General features: G+C 35.0%; 2 protein-coding genes across 2 annotated transcripts; one reads left to right on the top strand and one right to left on the bottom strand.

Annotated features, from left to right (window-relative positions):
• The first annotated feature begins 2,217 nt into the window (after window positions 1-2,217).
• Window positions 2,218-12,253, top strand: zpr1 (ZPR1 zinc finger). Its single transcript, XM_056466703.1, has 13 exons — window positions 2,218-2,481; window positions 2,579-2,740; window positions 2,827-2,917; window positions 3,373-3,443; window positions 5,443-5,529; window positions 5,647-5,769; window positions 7,096-7,222; window positions 7,548-7,618; window positions 7,702-7,791; window positions 9,766-9,876; window positions 10,444-10,533; window positions 11,304-11,369; window positions 11,653-12,253. The coding sequence occupies exons 1-13, from the start codon at window positions 2,365-2,367 to the stop codon at window positions 11,770-11,772; spliced, it is 1,326 nt and encodes a 441-aa protein (XP_056322678.1). The 5' UTR covers window positions 2,218-2,364; the 3' UTR covers window positions 11,773-12,253.
• Window positions 12,254-14,868: 2,615 nt separating this feature from the next.
• Window positions 14,869-15,586, bottom strand: LOC130236241 (histone H2A). Its single transcript, XM_056466898.1, has one exon. The coding sequence runs from the start codon at window positions 15,500-15,502 to the stop codon at window positions 15,116-15,118; it is 387 nt and encodes a 128-aa protein (XP_056322873.1). The 5' UTR covers window positions 15,503-15,586; the 3' UTR covers window positions 14,869-15,115.
• Window positions 15,587-15,719: the final 133 nt, after the last annotated feature.

Below are 15,719 nucleotides of genomic sequence, written 5' to 3'. Positions count from 1 at the left end.
TCGCTTCTAAAATATAATTTTAATAAATATATCCGTTTAATAAATCTGTTTTGTTTAAATGCAGCAAAATACATTATCTATATTCACTGAGAAATGGATAAAAATATTCATTTTCACAATGGGGTGTACTCAGTTATGTTGAGCACTGTAGAATCCTGAAAGCCTTAGTTTAATAAAGGACTTATATGTGACCTTGAACCATAAAACCACTCATGAGGGTTTGAAACTGAGATTTATACATCATCTAAAAGCTGAATGAATAAGCTTTCCATTGATGTGGTGACGTAGAAATATGGAGAAAATGACTTTTGAAGCTGTCCAAATTAAGTTCTTAGCAATGCATATTGCTAATAAAATGTTTAGGTTAATCATGGATCTTTACTTAATTTTCAGAATAAAAGAAAAATATATCATTTTCATACAGTGTATTTTGGTATTTTGGCTTAGTCCCTGCAGAATGAACCACCACACACACATATATATATATATATATATATATATATATATATATATATATATATATATATATATATATATATATATATATATATATATATGTGCCCTTCTAGTCGCAACCCAGTACTGGGAAACACCCATACACACTCATTCACTCACACACTTATACAGTACAACCAATTTAGTTTTTTCAATTCACCTATAGCTGATGTCTTTGGACTGTGGGGAAAACCAGAGCACCTGGAGGAAACCCACACGAACACGAGAAGAACATGCAGAAATGCCAACTGACCCAGCCGGGACTCAAACCAGCGACCTTCTTGCTGTGAGTTTATTTTTTTTTACTAATGAATATAAAGAATTTGAGCATGCATGATCAGGGTTTGATCTCATAAGGGTTTGTAGTTTTATACATTAGCTAGCAAAACAAAGGCCAAATCCCAATTCTACCCCTTAGTCCTTCCCCTTACCCCCTTACGCCAATTCTCTTTATCTTGAAGAAAAAAAAACGCTAATAAAAAAAAAAATTTAGCTTCCTATAATCCATAATAATAACTCCTGTATAGTAGTCCCACAACATTCTGTCACTCGATGACACTGGAATACCCTGTCAGAAAAGTATAGTGGCTGGGAATTAGCTTTTTACGGTGTCTGCTATAATGTTAATGTTGTTTTCTTGTGTTTACATAGACGAATATGGCCACGGTGTAAATGCACAGTACAGTTACGATCTAATTGCCACATTAGATCGTTATGATAACATAATACATGCCTTCAGTGATTTCCTGAAGATGAATACCAAAAAATAACGCAAAAGGAATAACAACAGCAGTCGCGATCGTCTGATCTCATATGAAGTAAGAGATCGCAATGACATGATGTCGTGTGCATGTGTTGTAGTGCTGTCCCATTTCTTACGGGTACATTTTGAAGCCCTTCCTCTTCACACTCTGTTTCAAGGGGCAAGGGGAAGGGGTACAAAAATAGAATTGGGATTGGGCCTAAATGTGTGAGGCAAACCAATGAAGCACCTTCTTGTGGCTGCTGGCTTAAAGCATCCTCCCATTATGTTCAAACTAAATATGATCTGATGGGCTAAGTGATAACTAATAGTTTTATTGTGGAAATCATGCACATTAAATTATTTAGTACTTACAGAAGCGGAGAGATAGACTTTACTCTTTGCAAATCTCAATAAAACATGCACTGACTTAGTTGAAATTATATAGGCCTATACTGTTTTTTTTTATGTCATTTTAAAAACATCTATTATAAAACAACTTTCCAAGCATACTTGGTTTTAGACTGTTAAAAATATGTGTAGCTGTACAACACCACTTCATTCCATGAAACAAAAAATTGAAGCTAAAATGTCCTATGGCAGCTGTCTTCTCAGGATGAGGAGCCAGAGTCTCTGATGCAGAGCTAAATCCTAAATCCTGCAAACCTAATAAAATGCATGAAATCATGAACACCCCTGTTTTATACTAACCTAACTAATTAATAAATAGCTAGATAGATATCATAGCTAATAGAAAAGGGACAAAGTGAACGAAGTGTAATGTGATTTATTTAGTTGACTCAAGCCAAACATTGAGAGGGCTGTGATCGAACCGTTTTTACTTTAATTTCGGGACTTGCGAAGCACATTTGTTTTTATAAACAAAGTATTTAGTCCAGCAACTGTGTAGCCGTTGTTGAGGTAAATGCAATTACAAATTTGTGGTCGAGACTTTTATTTTGACACTCCGTCTGACCCGGTGGTGATACAAGCTCGCATGAGGCTATTGCAGAAAACGTGCGAAAAGCACCTGGAAACTTCTAGCAAAACGCCACTCGTTAATAACGAACCACTTTTTGTAGTGAACTAGAGATTGTAAATAGTTTTAACCTACAGTGTCTTACAGGATGTCAGTCATTGAAGAGGAGCGCGTCCGCGGCAGCGTTTTTAAAGATATTAATGCGGAAGATGAAGATCAGCAACCTACAGTCATCGAGAGTTTGTGCATGAACTGTTATGAAAATGTAAGAAGCTTACTTTTTTATTATGATTATTAGAAGTAGGGATGGTGTTTTTCTTCTACATTTAATTTAAACAAATGTAATGTTATGTGCTTTCCAGGGAAGCACACGTCTTCTTCTTACTAAAATCCCTTTCTTCAAAGAAATCATCATCAGCTCCTTCACATGTCCACACTGTAACTGGTCCAACACAGAAATCCAGTCAGCGGGTCGGATACAAGAACAGGGTGTTCAGTACACCCTACAAGTCAAGACCAAACGGGTAAGGATGGACCTAACAGCAGAATGTTTTAACATTATTATGTTTACTAAATCATCTTTAAGCGAGCATGTCTTATGTTTGTGCAGGACATGAACCGAGAGGTTGTGAAGTCTGACAGTGCGTCCACCAGAATCCCACAGCTTGATTTTGAAATTCCTGCTTTTACACAGAAGGGGTGTAAGTTGAATATCTTTATTTCACCGCCTTCATAAATGTTTTGAAGTTCTTGGTGCTTTTTATTGCAGTTGGGTCAGAGAAAAAAAAAAAACATCAAAAACTGTCCATTTAAAAGTTTTTTTTATTTATTATTGTTTCTTGGAATGGAATTGTCTAGACAAAGTGTATGTGTGGGTGTTTTTATTTATTTACTTTGACAACATCATTCAAGCCCACTTGGATTTGCCCGTTTGTTAGCAAACACTTGTAATAATTTAAAAGTGTTTAGTATAATCACTTGTTTTTTTTTTTGTTTTTTGTTTTTATAGAAGTTTAATATGAAACTCTGAAATATCTTTGACCCAGTTGCAGCCATGATTTGGCTTGAGTTTTGTATCATTATGTATCATCTACAGAATGTTATTTTGTTAAAAGGTAATCTAACAAACTTTTTGTCTTTGTCCAAATGTGTTTAGCTTTGTCAACAATCGAGGGCCTTCTGGACAGAGCAGTGGCGGGTTTAGAACAGGACCAACCTATAAGAAAGGTGTGCGCCTCAACAGCTTTATAGATTTGACACTAATTGTGTTTATTTAGAATGCTTATTATAATAATGCTTTTATCAGGGTGACGGCGGGGTCTTAAAATGTCTTCAGTTTCAAAATCAAAATTTTCCGCCTTAAAGTCTTAAATTGACTAAAATATTGTGTTGTAGGTATTAAATCATTTTTCACAGGTCTTAATTTTATTATGTCCATGTAAAGCTACCCAATCAGACCAACACCCATCCAATCACTATTCATTTATTTACTCCATTTACCAACTCCGTTTCTATTTATAAACATATGGTTTAATTATCTTACTTGCAAAATTTTTAATGTTTTTAACTGGACCATTACAAAAAAAACCTTAGCATTTAGCCTTGTTTAAATCTAAACATTTATTCATAATGGTCTTAAAGATCCAAAAAAAAAGTCTTATTTGATTTGTTGAAACCTGTAGAAACCCTGTTTTATGCTTGGGGTTATATGATTAATTATATTATGTAATTGAGTTGAAGATAAAAAGATTTTAAAGCATCAAAGCAAACTAATATTTTTAAGCATCTTTTCCCCCATACATTAAAATTAAATTATTATTATTATTTTTTTTTTTTCATTTTAATTATATGTACACCACCGATCAAAAGTGTGGGGTCAGTATGATTTTAAATGTTTTAAAATAAGCTTCTCCTGCTCACCAAGGCTGCATTTATTTATTCAAAATTACAGTACAAATTGTGAAATGTTATAGCACAATAAAATAACCGTTCACAGGTAGTTTTTTCAAGTGATTTTAAGGATGAATTTTGAGCTTCATTACTCCAGTCTTTAGTCACATGATCCTTCAAAAATCACTCTAATATTACTTATTATTGTTATTATTATTCATATTATTTTTAATGGTAATAGTAATAAAAGCAATAATGACTGGAATAATAATTTCATTTGAAACTACATACAAGCAGTTATTTACAATATTATTAAATGTTAAAAAAAAAATTACATTAAATAAATGCCACCTTGATGAACAATAACTTTCTTAAAAAAAAAAAACTGAACCCAAATGTTTGACCGCTAGTGTATGTATTTATAGTGAAAAATAATGACAATTTTCCCCAATGATTTATAGAAGACAGCCTAAAAAGTCATGTCATATATATGTTTAGAACTCTGTTTAAGGATCACAGTGCACCCCAAAATACTTCATTAATTTTCGGCTTAATCCCTTCTTTTATCTGGGGTCACCACAGCGTAATGAACTACCAACTTATCCAGCATATGATCTACGCAGCGGATGCCTTTCCAGCTGCAGCCCATAACTGGGAAACATCCATACACACACATTCACACTCATACACCATGGCCAATTTAGCCTACCCAATTCAACTATAGCTCATGTTTTTGGACTTGTGGGGAAAACTGGAGCACCCGGAGGAAACCCACGCGAACATGGGGAGAACATGCAAACTCCACACAGAAATGCCTACTGACCCAGCCGAGGCTCGAAACAGCGACCTTCTTGCTGTGAGCTTGATCGGGCTACCCGCTGCGCCACTGTGCAGCCCCATAAAATACTGTCATTGCAATTGTATTTATTTCTTTAACCATTCGTAAACCTACTAGGTTTACCTATTTGTTGTCAAGATGTTTTTCATCCCTCATAATATAATCTAATTTAGTTTTAATGCTTAAATCTTTTATGTAATATGTATTTAATAAGCACAGTATGTAGTTTTATTTTGAATAACCCATTATGCTGAATTTAGATGGAGTAAAGGATTGTATTTTATTTTCACTTGCATTTAATATACATTTTGTATATGGAATTTTGGACTTTTTGTAAATTTAATTTGATGTGGACAGCAGTCGTATCTTCTTTGACCTGTCTACAATTTTGACCTAATCATAATTAAGCTCAATTATGAAAATCCTTGTCTATTCTTGTTTTTCATCTGCTATAATGTCTTCAGGTCTGTTTTGTGACCATTCCTCTCCTTGTTGCAGGTAACAGATCCAGCTGTAGCTGAAAAAATAGAGGAATTCATCCAGAGATTGAAGAAACTTAAAGAAGTAGATGATGAATTCACATTAGTAAGTCTCACAGATAGTGAACTGATAAAAGATTGCACGATTGACAGAATTAATCCACATTTTGCCTGTTCATTGTCGTAATGCTAGAGCTAATAAATTCCTCATTTCTATCTACAGATTATTGACGATCCATCAGGGAACAGTTTTATCGAGAACCCATTTGCACCTCAGAAAGACGCTGCTCTCTCTGTGACGCATTATAAAAGGACTCCTCAACAAAACACTGCTCTGGGTATAGAGGTGAGAAACTGCTACAGCATCTGTACTGCTGAGAAAATTGAGGGGTCCTTGCTAATGTAACTGGAAACTTTGAATGCACATGCTTTGATCCACTCATTAAATGAATGAAAAGACGAGGCTGAAAATTTAGACAAAAAACAAACATATTTTTAGAATGCGCTGCATTTAGCTGTTCATTCTAGGAGCCCGTCAAGATTCTGTTTAAAGCCTTGATGACTAAATTAACACTGGCCTCAAGTTGTTCCCAAGGCGGGAAGGCATCAAGGCTGAATCCAAATTCTTCTGCTTCCTATCACCAGAGGTTCATCTTCCTAATCAAATTTTGATCACAACATAGATTTGTCTATGCAAATTTTGATCACAGCATAGATTTGTCCCTCACTGCCACAATACTGTCAGATATCCTACAATACTGTGCCTGTCATTTCTGACAAAATATAAATATGGTGTCTTAAAGCTTTGCTTGAGTCTGTTTTTTTGGTGTAAAAGTATGTTTTTGATTGACGTTTTTCACTTTTGATAGCATTTCTAGCAAGATGTTAGTATTGTAGTAAGCAAATATTCCTTTGCTTTCTAAATATTCCTTTTATTCTTACTAAATATTCCGTTTATTCTCAAAGCTCTATATTTTATACATGATCAAATCATTATGCTTTCTTGGAAATCTGGCCTCTAAAGTCACTGCCTGAAAGGGCAGCAAGTCAGCTCTTTCAGCTTTCTGACAGGTTTTCAAATTGGTTTGGAGCAAATGCTGGCAGTCTTATGCCGAGTTCAGACTGCACTATTTTCCTAGTAGTGGCGCCACAGATGTTTTCACACTGCACGACTATCCGAGGTAGCATTCCGTCAATGCTGCTGTGTTTACACTCCAAGGTGGGTCGGCCACAGGGGGTTTCACACTGCGTAACTTTACAATAGGAAGAATCGACGCAACTTTGTCTTGTCGTAAATATTTAGTTGTAACATAAACTAAGTTCAGTGGTGCAACACAAACATTTTTGTAGTGCTTAAATTGTAACTTTGGGTCTCGCTGAGTCACAACTAGGCTACATTTTAACTTGTGCACTGCTGGTGTTACCGGCCCCAGATCTTTGGCATACCAGATATCTCACGGGTGTCGGTGACTCATCAGCGATTCTCTCAGATTGCATCCTTGATAGCTCACACTGTGATTATTACGAGAGATTTTGCAAAACCTGTCAGTGAGTCCAAATCAGGGCTAAAATTGTGCAGTTTGAACTCTGCATTAGTTTTTGGATGAACTGTTTAAAAAGTGCAGAAATGCAAAATCTGTTTCTCCAACTTCCATCATCTCTTTTATATTAGGTTGAAGAAGAAAAAGCAGATGAGAGTCCTGGCAATGATCTAGACACCCTGAGAAATGAGGTATTAGTGTTCAACACTAACTGCCCAGAATGCAACGCTCCAGCTAATACAAACATGAAGCTTGTCCGTATCCTTTAAAGTATGCTAGCATACACCATGCATTTTGAACTTAATGTCTGTTGTGTGTTAAATTGCTATTCAAGTAGCTTTCCATCATTTTAATATACTGCTTTTACCAGTTTATTTCAAGCCAGAGAAAATTGTTGTTTTCACCAATGATGACACAAGGGAGCCCTTGGAGATTTTCAATTTGAAGCAAAGCAATTTGTGGCTTAAATGAGCATTTCTGTGTAAAAATGGCACTGCAGGAAGAATTGGTGCATTAAGTCATTTTCAAATTGCTTGTTATAATTTAAGCAAAACAATTTATTGTTCCCTTAATCCAGTTGCAGAAATTCCACACTTTAAAGAGGTCATTATAATGGCCACTAACTGCGATAGCTGTGGACATCGCACCAATGAGGTAGGAGTAATAAACTACGCTATGCTTCTTACATTTTTTTTGCTGATCTTATATAGCAGCATTTATCACTGATTGTTAAATAGGTGAAATCAGGAGGAGCCACAGAAGAGCTGGGAACCAGAATAACACTACACTTAACCGATCCTTCAGATATGTCCAGAGACCTGCTGAAGGTGAGTTTGACTAAATGTGTTTACACTAGGAAAGCAATCTCAATAAATGGGTTTTCGACAACCATTTAAAGTGGTCAAAAATCGTCAAGCATCCTTTACACCCTGTTTGCATCTGTATTTAGCATGGTTTACATTCAAGTGTATTTATTTGTATAGTGATTTTTTTTTTTTTTTTTTTTTTTTTTTTTTCACTATAATTATCATTCCAAATCACCTTTACAAGAGGTGCACATTAGGCATGGGCAGGTATGATATGGACCATGGATAAAAATTTCACGGTATTGTGATTACTACTCTAAAATTAGTTCGTTTTAAATGTTCAACTTTTTGTTAGATATAAATAAGCCACTGCACTGTTCAGGTCTATAGTAGTTTTGGATGTTGGCACTTAAAAGTGATTTGTTTTTAATTTGTTAATTTTATATTCTTTAAAAAAAAATTTATTTGTAGTTGCAATAAATACAGTACAATGATTCCACTTAAGAGAGTGTACATGTCCCACTGCGAAACATTTTTCTTTTTTACAAACTATAAAGTAACAGAACACAATAAAAAAAAAGTTTTATCAAATAATATATATAATAATAACAGTAACAATAAAATGGTAACATAAATAATATCAATACTAAGTATACATAGGTCAGAGAGGGTCAAATCTTTATTTATTCACTCAACTTTAGGTTATTATCAACTGTGAATTCCTAATCTAAAGAGAGGATTAAGAGGGGCAGTGCAATGAGTCGTAAACTGAAAAATGTTTGTTCTGTGGATGGGAATTAGATAGTAATATTTGTATATTTCTATGAAGATTGGATGGAGCAGTGTAATGTAATCAGTCCACTTGGACCAGATATTTCTAAATGCATTAATTTGAAGTCGAAGGGAGAATGTAATTTTTCCATCACATAAATATTATATACTATCTCTAGCCATTCTTGGGTTGTTGGGGATTCAGGAAGTAACCAGTGTCTTGTAATTGCTTTTTTTGGCTGTGAATATTAAAATATCAAGTATTTATTAGATTTACTTATTTGGATATCGGAGCTTTCAAAATAAATAACCATGAATTGAAAGGATAGTGTAATATTAAGTATGTTTTCTATTACTCCATGTACCTCTACCCAAAATTGTTTTATTACTGGACATTCCCAAAAAATGTGCCAGTGTTTAGGTTAATGAGACCCACATAGTCTCCAGCTTTTAGTGTCCTAAAAGTGATTTGTTTTTCATGTTTTCTGAATTGTGGGCTGACCAGTAGCCTTTGATGTGGATGGTCCTTTTCTGCTGGAGATACTGTTGCCCTTAATAAATAAATAAATAAATAAAATTAACCTTGATGACCCGTAAACAAACAAACAAAAAATGATACCGTAGGAAAGGTGTAACACACAATTGTGCCGTGACTTTTCCAAACCGATGGAAACATTGAAACTGGCTATCATCCCATGCCTAGTCCACATTAGTACTACATTAGTCAAAATTGGAAAAGTTAAGGAGTTGTGTATAGGGTGGATGGTATATAAACAGAGTTAACCTGCAGTTATACAGTATATAGTGTCCTTCCAAAAGGTGAGGTGTATGGGTATAGTTCAATAATATGTATTAAGTGTTTGTGTTGTCCACACGTGATTATGGTTGGATGTCATTTGGTTTTTTTTTAACAATACCAGTGTAAGGTTATTTATTGCAAAAAATATTTGAACTGTATATTTTACTGAATGTATACTTAAATATAAAAATACACACAACATTTCCGTTGCAAATTCACACAGCCATAAAACCCAACCACAATACTAAATCATATTTACAGTACTAATAGCAGCAGAGAAGTCAGTGTTTTGGGAATTTTTCTTTGAGGTTATACATGACACCTGGTTTCTGTGCACAACCCTATTTGTGATCGAGTTGAAGAAAATGTAATGTTAATGTCAGGTGTAAATTGGAACTCATCATTAGAATGTGTGTGTGTTGCAGTCAGAAACATGCAGTGTGTTGATTCCTGAGCTGGAGTTTGAGTTGGGAATGGCGGCTCTCGGAGGGAAGTTCACGACGGTGGAGGGGCTGCTGAAGGACATCAAAGAACTGGTAGGAAATCAAAGCTACACTAACAGCAAAACCCTTTCTAAGCAAGTATTTGACAGTACTGTAAAAATACTCAATGTCTTTGTTAATGTTTTCAAACTACTATATTTGCTTTACCAAAGTCACACAAGTGGCAATTTCACATCTGTCACATCCATAACAGAGAGGAGTCACGTCCATAATGAAGCTTTTTCCACATAAATGCAAAAATATAAAATAAAATCAATCATTTTTTTTCTGAGAGTCGACTCTTATCCTTTTGATTAGCATAGTTTTTTTGGGGTTATGCAGTTTAATTATATAAAGTATGTTGTATACTGTAAACTCACAAACGTTTCTGGTCACATCCATAACGCATGTTTATTTTCCTCATTTAAATTATATCAAATGTTTACAGATTGATGTTTTTCTGATCCCATAACTGGTTAGTTGTTTTGGAAAATATAAACAGATGTTTCAATATAATGTTAACATTTACTTTCTATTGGAATTTATGTTTTGAGATTTTACTGCAAATGTCACATCTATCACGCTGGAATTGCTCTTTTGGCCTTTTTATGGTTCTTTTAGATCGTTTCGAAAAACCCCTTCATGTGTGGAGACAGCTCTGCAGCGGACAGAATAGAGAAGCTGAAGCTGTTTGGACAAAAAATCGACAAGGTTTGAAATGGTTTACTTAACGTCAGTTAAAAACTTCTTCTCTCATAAAGGTTCGATTATTTAGAATAAGTATAAAAGTGTTTTCTTTTGGAGCTTCTTTTTTGAAAGAATACATATACACACACACACATACATACAAAGTTGAAGTCAGAAATATTAGCCCCCCGTTTATTTTTTTCCCCAATTTATGTCTAACAGAGAGATTATTTTTTTTTCCAACACATTTCTAAACATAATAGTTTTAATAACTCATTTCTAATAACTGATTTATTTTATCTTTGCCATGACAGTAAATAATATTTCACTAGATATTTTTCAAGACACTTCTATACAGCTTGGTGACATTTAAAGGCTTAACTAGGTTAATTAGGTTAACTAGGCAAGTTATTGTATAACGATGGTTTGTTCTGTAGACTATCGGGAAAAAAAATTAACTTAAAGGGACTAATAATCTTGTCCTTAAAATGGTGTTTAAAAAATTAAAAACTGCTTTTATTCTAGTCGAAATAAAACAAATAAGACATTCTCCAGAAGAAAAAATATTATCAGACATACTGTGAAAATTTCGTTGCTCTGTTAAACATAATTTAGGAAATAGTTAAAAAAGAAAAAAAAAATTCAAAGGGGGGGCTAATAATTCTGACTTAAACTGTATATATGTGTGTAAAATATTTAGCAAGCCATTGTTTATTAATAAAGAAAGGTGTTAACCATATTGCTAATTTTATTCTCTGTTCATAATGTGTTGAATTTATAAAAATGTTTCCTAGATCATGGCGGGAGAAATGGATGTGCATATTGTCTTGGATGATCCAGCGGGAAATAGCTATCTTCAGGTAATTATTAATTGATTGATTAAGTTTAAATTGTTATACCCTGTGTGAATTAAATTTATTTGTTTTATTCTTTTTTTAAAGTGCAAATATATTATATTGTATTCTTTTTGTGAGCTAACCACCTCGCTTTTTGAAAAAAAATATGGAAAACTGGACTGATAGTTTCAGTTTACTAGAACTTCTATGTGAAATTGCTTTGAATCAATCTACATTAAATCTACAATCTATATTAAAAACGCCATAGAAATAAAGATGAATTGAATTTCTTCTCTCTCTTTTGCAGAATGTTTATGCTCCAGATCCAGATCCAGAAATGAAGATTGAGAAATACACCAGGACCTTTGAGCAGAACGAAGACTTGGGCCTCAATGACATGAAAACAGAAGGGTACGCAGAGAAATAAACTTAAAGTCAGAGAAAAAAAATGGAGATTATATGTTGCTAATTGCCAGATTCTGTCAAAGCCACCATTATGTACCATTATTTAATTCAGTTTTACATTTAATTGTAACATCCCATGTGATTGGCACTTCTGAAACCCATGCTGTCTTTAAAGTCAGCTTTATTATTTGAGAAAAGAAATGCAGCTATTTTGGCTCAGATGAAAGCGCAAGGTTGTGTATTTTCCTTGCTGCCTATAAAAAAAAACTTTAAGTTATAAGTTTTGGTCGTTGTGTTAATATTAAATAATGTAACAACCAAATTGTTACTACGTTTTTGAAGTACTTAAAACTACAGACACTTTATAAAGTAGTCGTAAGCACACTGCAGATGTGAATTCTGTGGACACATTATTTCATTTCAATGTAATTGGACTCACTCATTAAGGGTGTAATATGTAAAGGTTTTGTTTGGACAATAAAACACTTTCAAATATGTAACAAGTATGGTGCTGGTCTATTTACACTTAACTTTTCCAGTTCAGTGAGACGTCTAATTAACATGTGCTTCAGCACGACATCAAAACAACAGTGTTAAAGCTAATAATAGACTTTATGACTGTGCTGGGCGATGTGTCAAAAACGCAGTCTCGATTAATTCTTTTCCATATTAAACAATAATGATGTATATTTCCATATCAGTTATTTATTCTTCCAGATTTAAAAGAGTATCCCAACAATGACTGAAGCCACAAATTAGGGGGTCTATTAAATAGCATAACTTCCGGTGGGCGATATTTGGCGGCTGAAAATTCTGCATCTCTAATATCAACACACTTCAAGATTCGCATTGTTGCACATTTCTGCAGTGTGATTGGCTCTTAGCAGGGTTCAAACAGTCATGGAAAACCTGGAAAAGTCCTGGAATTTTCACATGGCATTTTCCAAGCCTTGAAAAGTTTTGGAAAAACAGAAAAACCCACAAGGCTTTAGAAAAGTCATGGAAATTACATATGCGTTTAATCATTTAGCAGACGTTTTTGTGCAAAGCGACTAAAGCTGTGGTCACACTAGAGCAGGGATCACCAAACTTGTTCCTAGAGGTCTGGTGTCCTGCAGATTTTCTCTCCAACCCTAATCAAACACACCTGAACAAGCTAAGCTAGGTCTTACTAGGTATACTTGAAACACCCAGGCAGGTGTGTTGAGGCAAGTTGGAGCTAAACCCTTCAGGGCACCGGACCTCCAGGAACGAGATTGGTGACCCCTGCACTAGAGCTTGTGCTTGCAAAATTCTGTCGTGCAGCACTGCAAAAAGGGGTGGGGTTAAACAATATAAATAGACGTTAATAAAAGTGAGCGATTGCTTCATATTTTAAATGATTTTCTATTGGTCTAACGCAATCACGTGATGCGATTTCGCAGGTAAGAATTCACCAAGCTTGAACTTACGAATGCAGTGAAATGCGAAACACGTGCTTGTGTTTTTGATCTGCCGCATTCGCATGCCTATGAATGGAAGTCTATGGAGTGAAAAGTGCTTTGTGATCACGGCTTTATAATAGAAGTAGTTTTACCTGTTACTAGATTAACAAACTATTACCATAATCTAAAATTAGTTTGACAAATATCTGTATTCTGGAATGGAGGTTAGTTGTTTTTACTTTTTTTTTCTTGGCCAAAAACATGCTCTCACATCATTAGTAAGCATCATCTGTTTTACATAGATATAAAAAATAAATTGAAACTAAAAAACATGTTTTACGATATGCTGTGATAAATTTAATCATTCATTGTTTTTCTTATGATTTACTACGTATACGTAGACATTACATGAAACGTTAGGTCATTAAAATTGACTTGAAAATCCTGGAAAAGTCATGAAATTTTTTGAAGTAAAAATGTGTATGAACCCTGTCTTAGATCACTATAGAGTAAAAAAAAAAAAGTCCAGAGCTTATCATGGTTACTGACATCAATTTTATACCGATTTGATATATCGTTAATCGGCCCAGCCCTAGCTGGAACATAGTTACAGTGCTAAAAAAGCATGTTTTTATTCACACATATATATGGTGTTTTATATAGTTTTGTTCATTAAAATGAACAGAAATCAGTTTAACCAAAGTTAGCATTCTTTAAATTGTTTTTTTTTTCTACTGATAAGACACATTTTTGCGAGTCAAAATGTTAATGTTTTGTTTACGTAACTTCCAACTTCAATTTGTGCATAAGGGAGCAAAGCAGGCCATTGCTAATTTATAAATGTTATGTGGAAATGCTTGCCCATAAAATACTGTTCGCAAACATCTAGATGCCATCAAAGCAGCTGAAAGTGTTTGCTTATTGACACACATTGGCAATAAAAATAAGTCCACTACATGTCAATTGTTTAACATGTAGCTTGTTTAAATGGTTAGACATAAACCCGAATTGAATAAATATCATAATAGTAATCTGATTGTATTTCTTTCTATTTCTCTTAACAAATTCTTAGTAGCATTTGTTAATTTTAGTATTTTTGATAAATACTGTAAAAAATTTTCATTTGCTTGTGGGTTAAAAAAAATCAGCTAATTTAATTGTATGTGTAGTAAATGTTGCTTGTTTGAGCTTTTTTTCTAACAGCATGAGCACAGCACTGGTAAGTAAATATTCCTGTTAACTTAGTGTGTTAAGTGTAATGTGATGTCAACATGGCGATGCCCATAACAGAGCATCCAATCAGCGTACAATTAAACTACTTAATAATTGCAAAATACCTTTATAACATCTTAATCACCCACCATCTTCCTGTTTTAATGGAGTGCTAGTTATTCAAGAGTTTTATTAAATAAAGACCAAGTGTACCTTTCCTACTGTAGCATAATAAGAGCCTCTGTTTCGACTATTCCAGTCATGCAGCACAATGCAGCTTGGAGAAAAACAATGAATCAAGGGTCTTTGTGCCTACCACTGGCTCTTAACATTTATTCAAACAACATAACCACTGAACAGCAGATTAAAGGACATGACTAGCATGTAATTTAAAGCAGTGACAAAAAAAATGCAACCAACATTGGTCCATATACAATGAAAATACTGATGTTCATTCACCCCACAAATGGAGTTGTTCTTCATTTCTCAGTAAGGAAAGTCCACCGTGATGGCAGGTTTAATGTCCCACGGCCATTTATAGCCAGTGGTGGTGTAGGTCTCTTCTGTTGTGTGAGGGAGTGCGTCAGTCCAAAACATCAAAAAAAACAAAGTTTACAAGATGCAGCTGTCGTCTTCATTAAAACAAACACAATATAACGTGAAGTAGGGAACAGAACATTACTCGGACTAGCTGCGTTTGTGTCATTGTCCATGGTCGCGAAGCCCCGTTTACTTGCTCTTGGCTGGCTTCTCGGTTTTCTTGGGCAGCAGCACTGCCTGGATGTTTGGGAGCACTCCGCCCTGGGCGATGGTAACACCGCCTAAAAGCTTGTTGAGCTCCTCGTCGTTGCGGACAGCCAGCTGTAGGTGCCGGGGGATGATTCTTGTTTTCTTGTTGTCCCGGGCTGCGTTCCCGGCCAGCTCGAGGATCTCAGCCGTCAGGTACTCCAGGACAGCGGCCAAATACACGGGGGCTCCTGCGCCTACGCGCTCGGCGTAATTTCCCTTGCGTAGCAATCTGTGTACACGTCCGACTGGAAACTGAAGTCCAGCTCTTGATGAACGAGATTTGGCCTTCGCGCGGGCCTTCCCTCCGGTTTTACCTCTTCCAGACATGTTTTGACAACAAAGGAACCGGCTGTTTGGCTGGTAGCGTCCTGTTTGGTGTTGTTAGTCAAATGCGCTTTCGCTTATGATGTAAGCAGGGATTGGTATTTATACCCGGACGTGTTCTCTGACTGGATGGATGCAGTGTAAAGCAACCGACCAATCCCAGTGCGAACCTTAGTCCGTGACGTTCGAATGTTGTCCTATGAGAACATCGATATTTTTT

This window comes from Danio aesculapii, chromosome 10, assembly GCF_903798145.1.
Source record: "Danio aesculapii chromosome 10, fDanAes4.1, whole genome shotgun sequence".
Lineage (NCBI taxonomy): Eukaryota > Metazoa > Chordata > Actinopteri > Cypriniformes > Danionidae > Danio > Danio aesculapii.
Note: the sequence above shows the minus strand (reverse complement) of the source record. Positions and strands in the feature narration are given on the sequence as shown.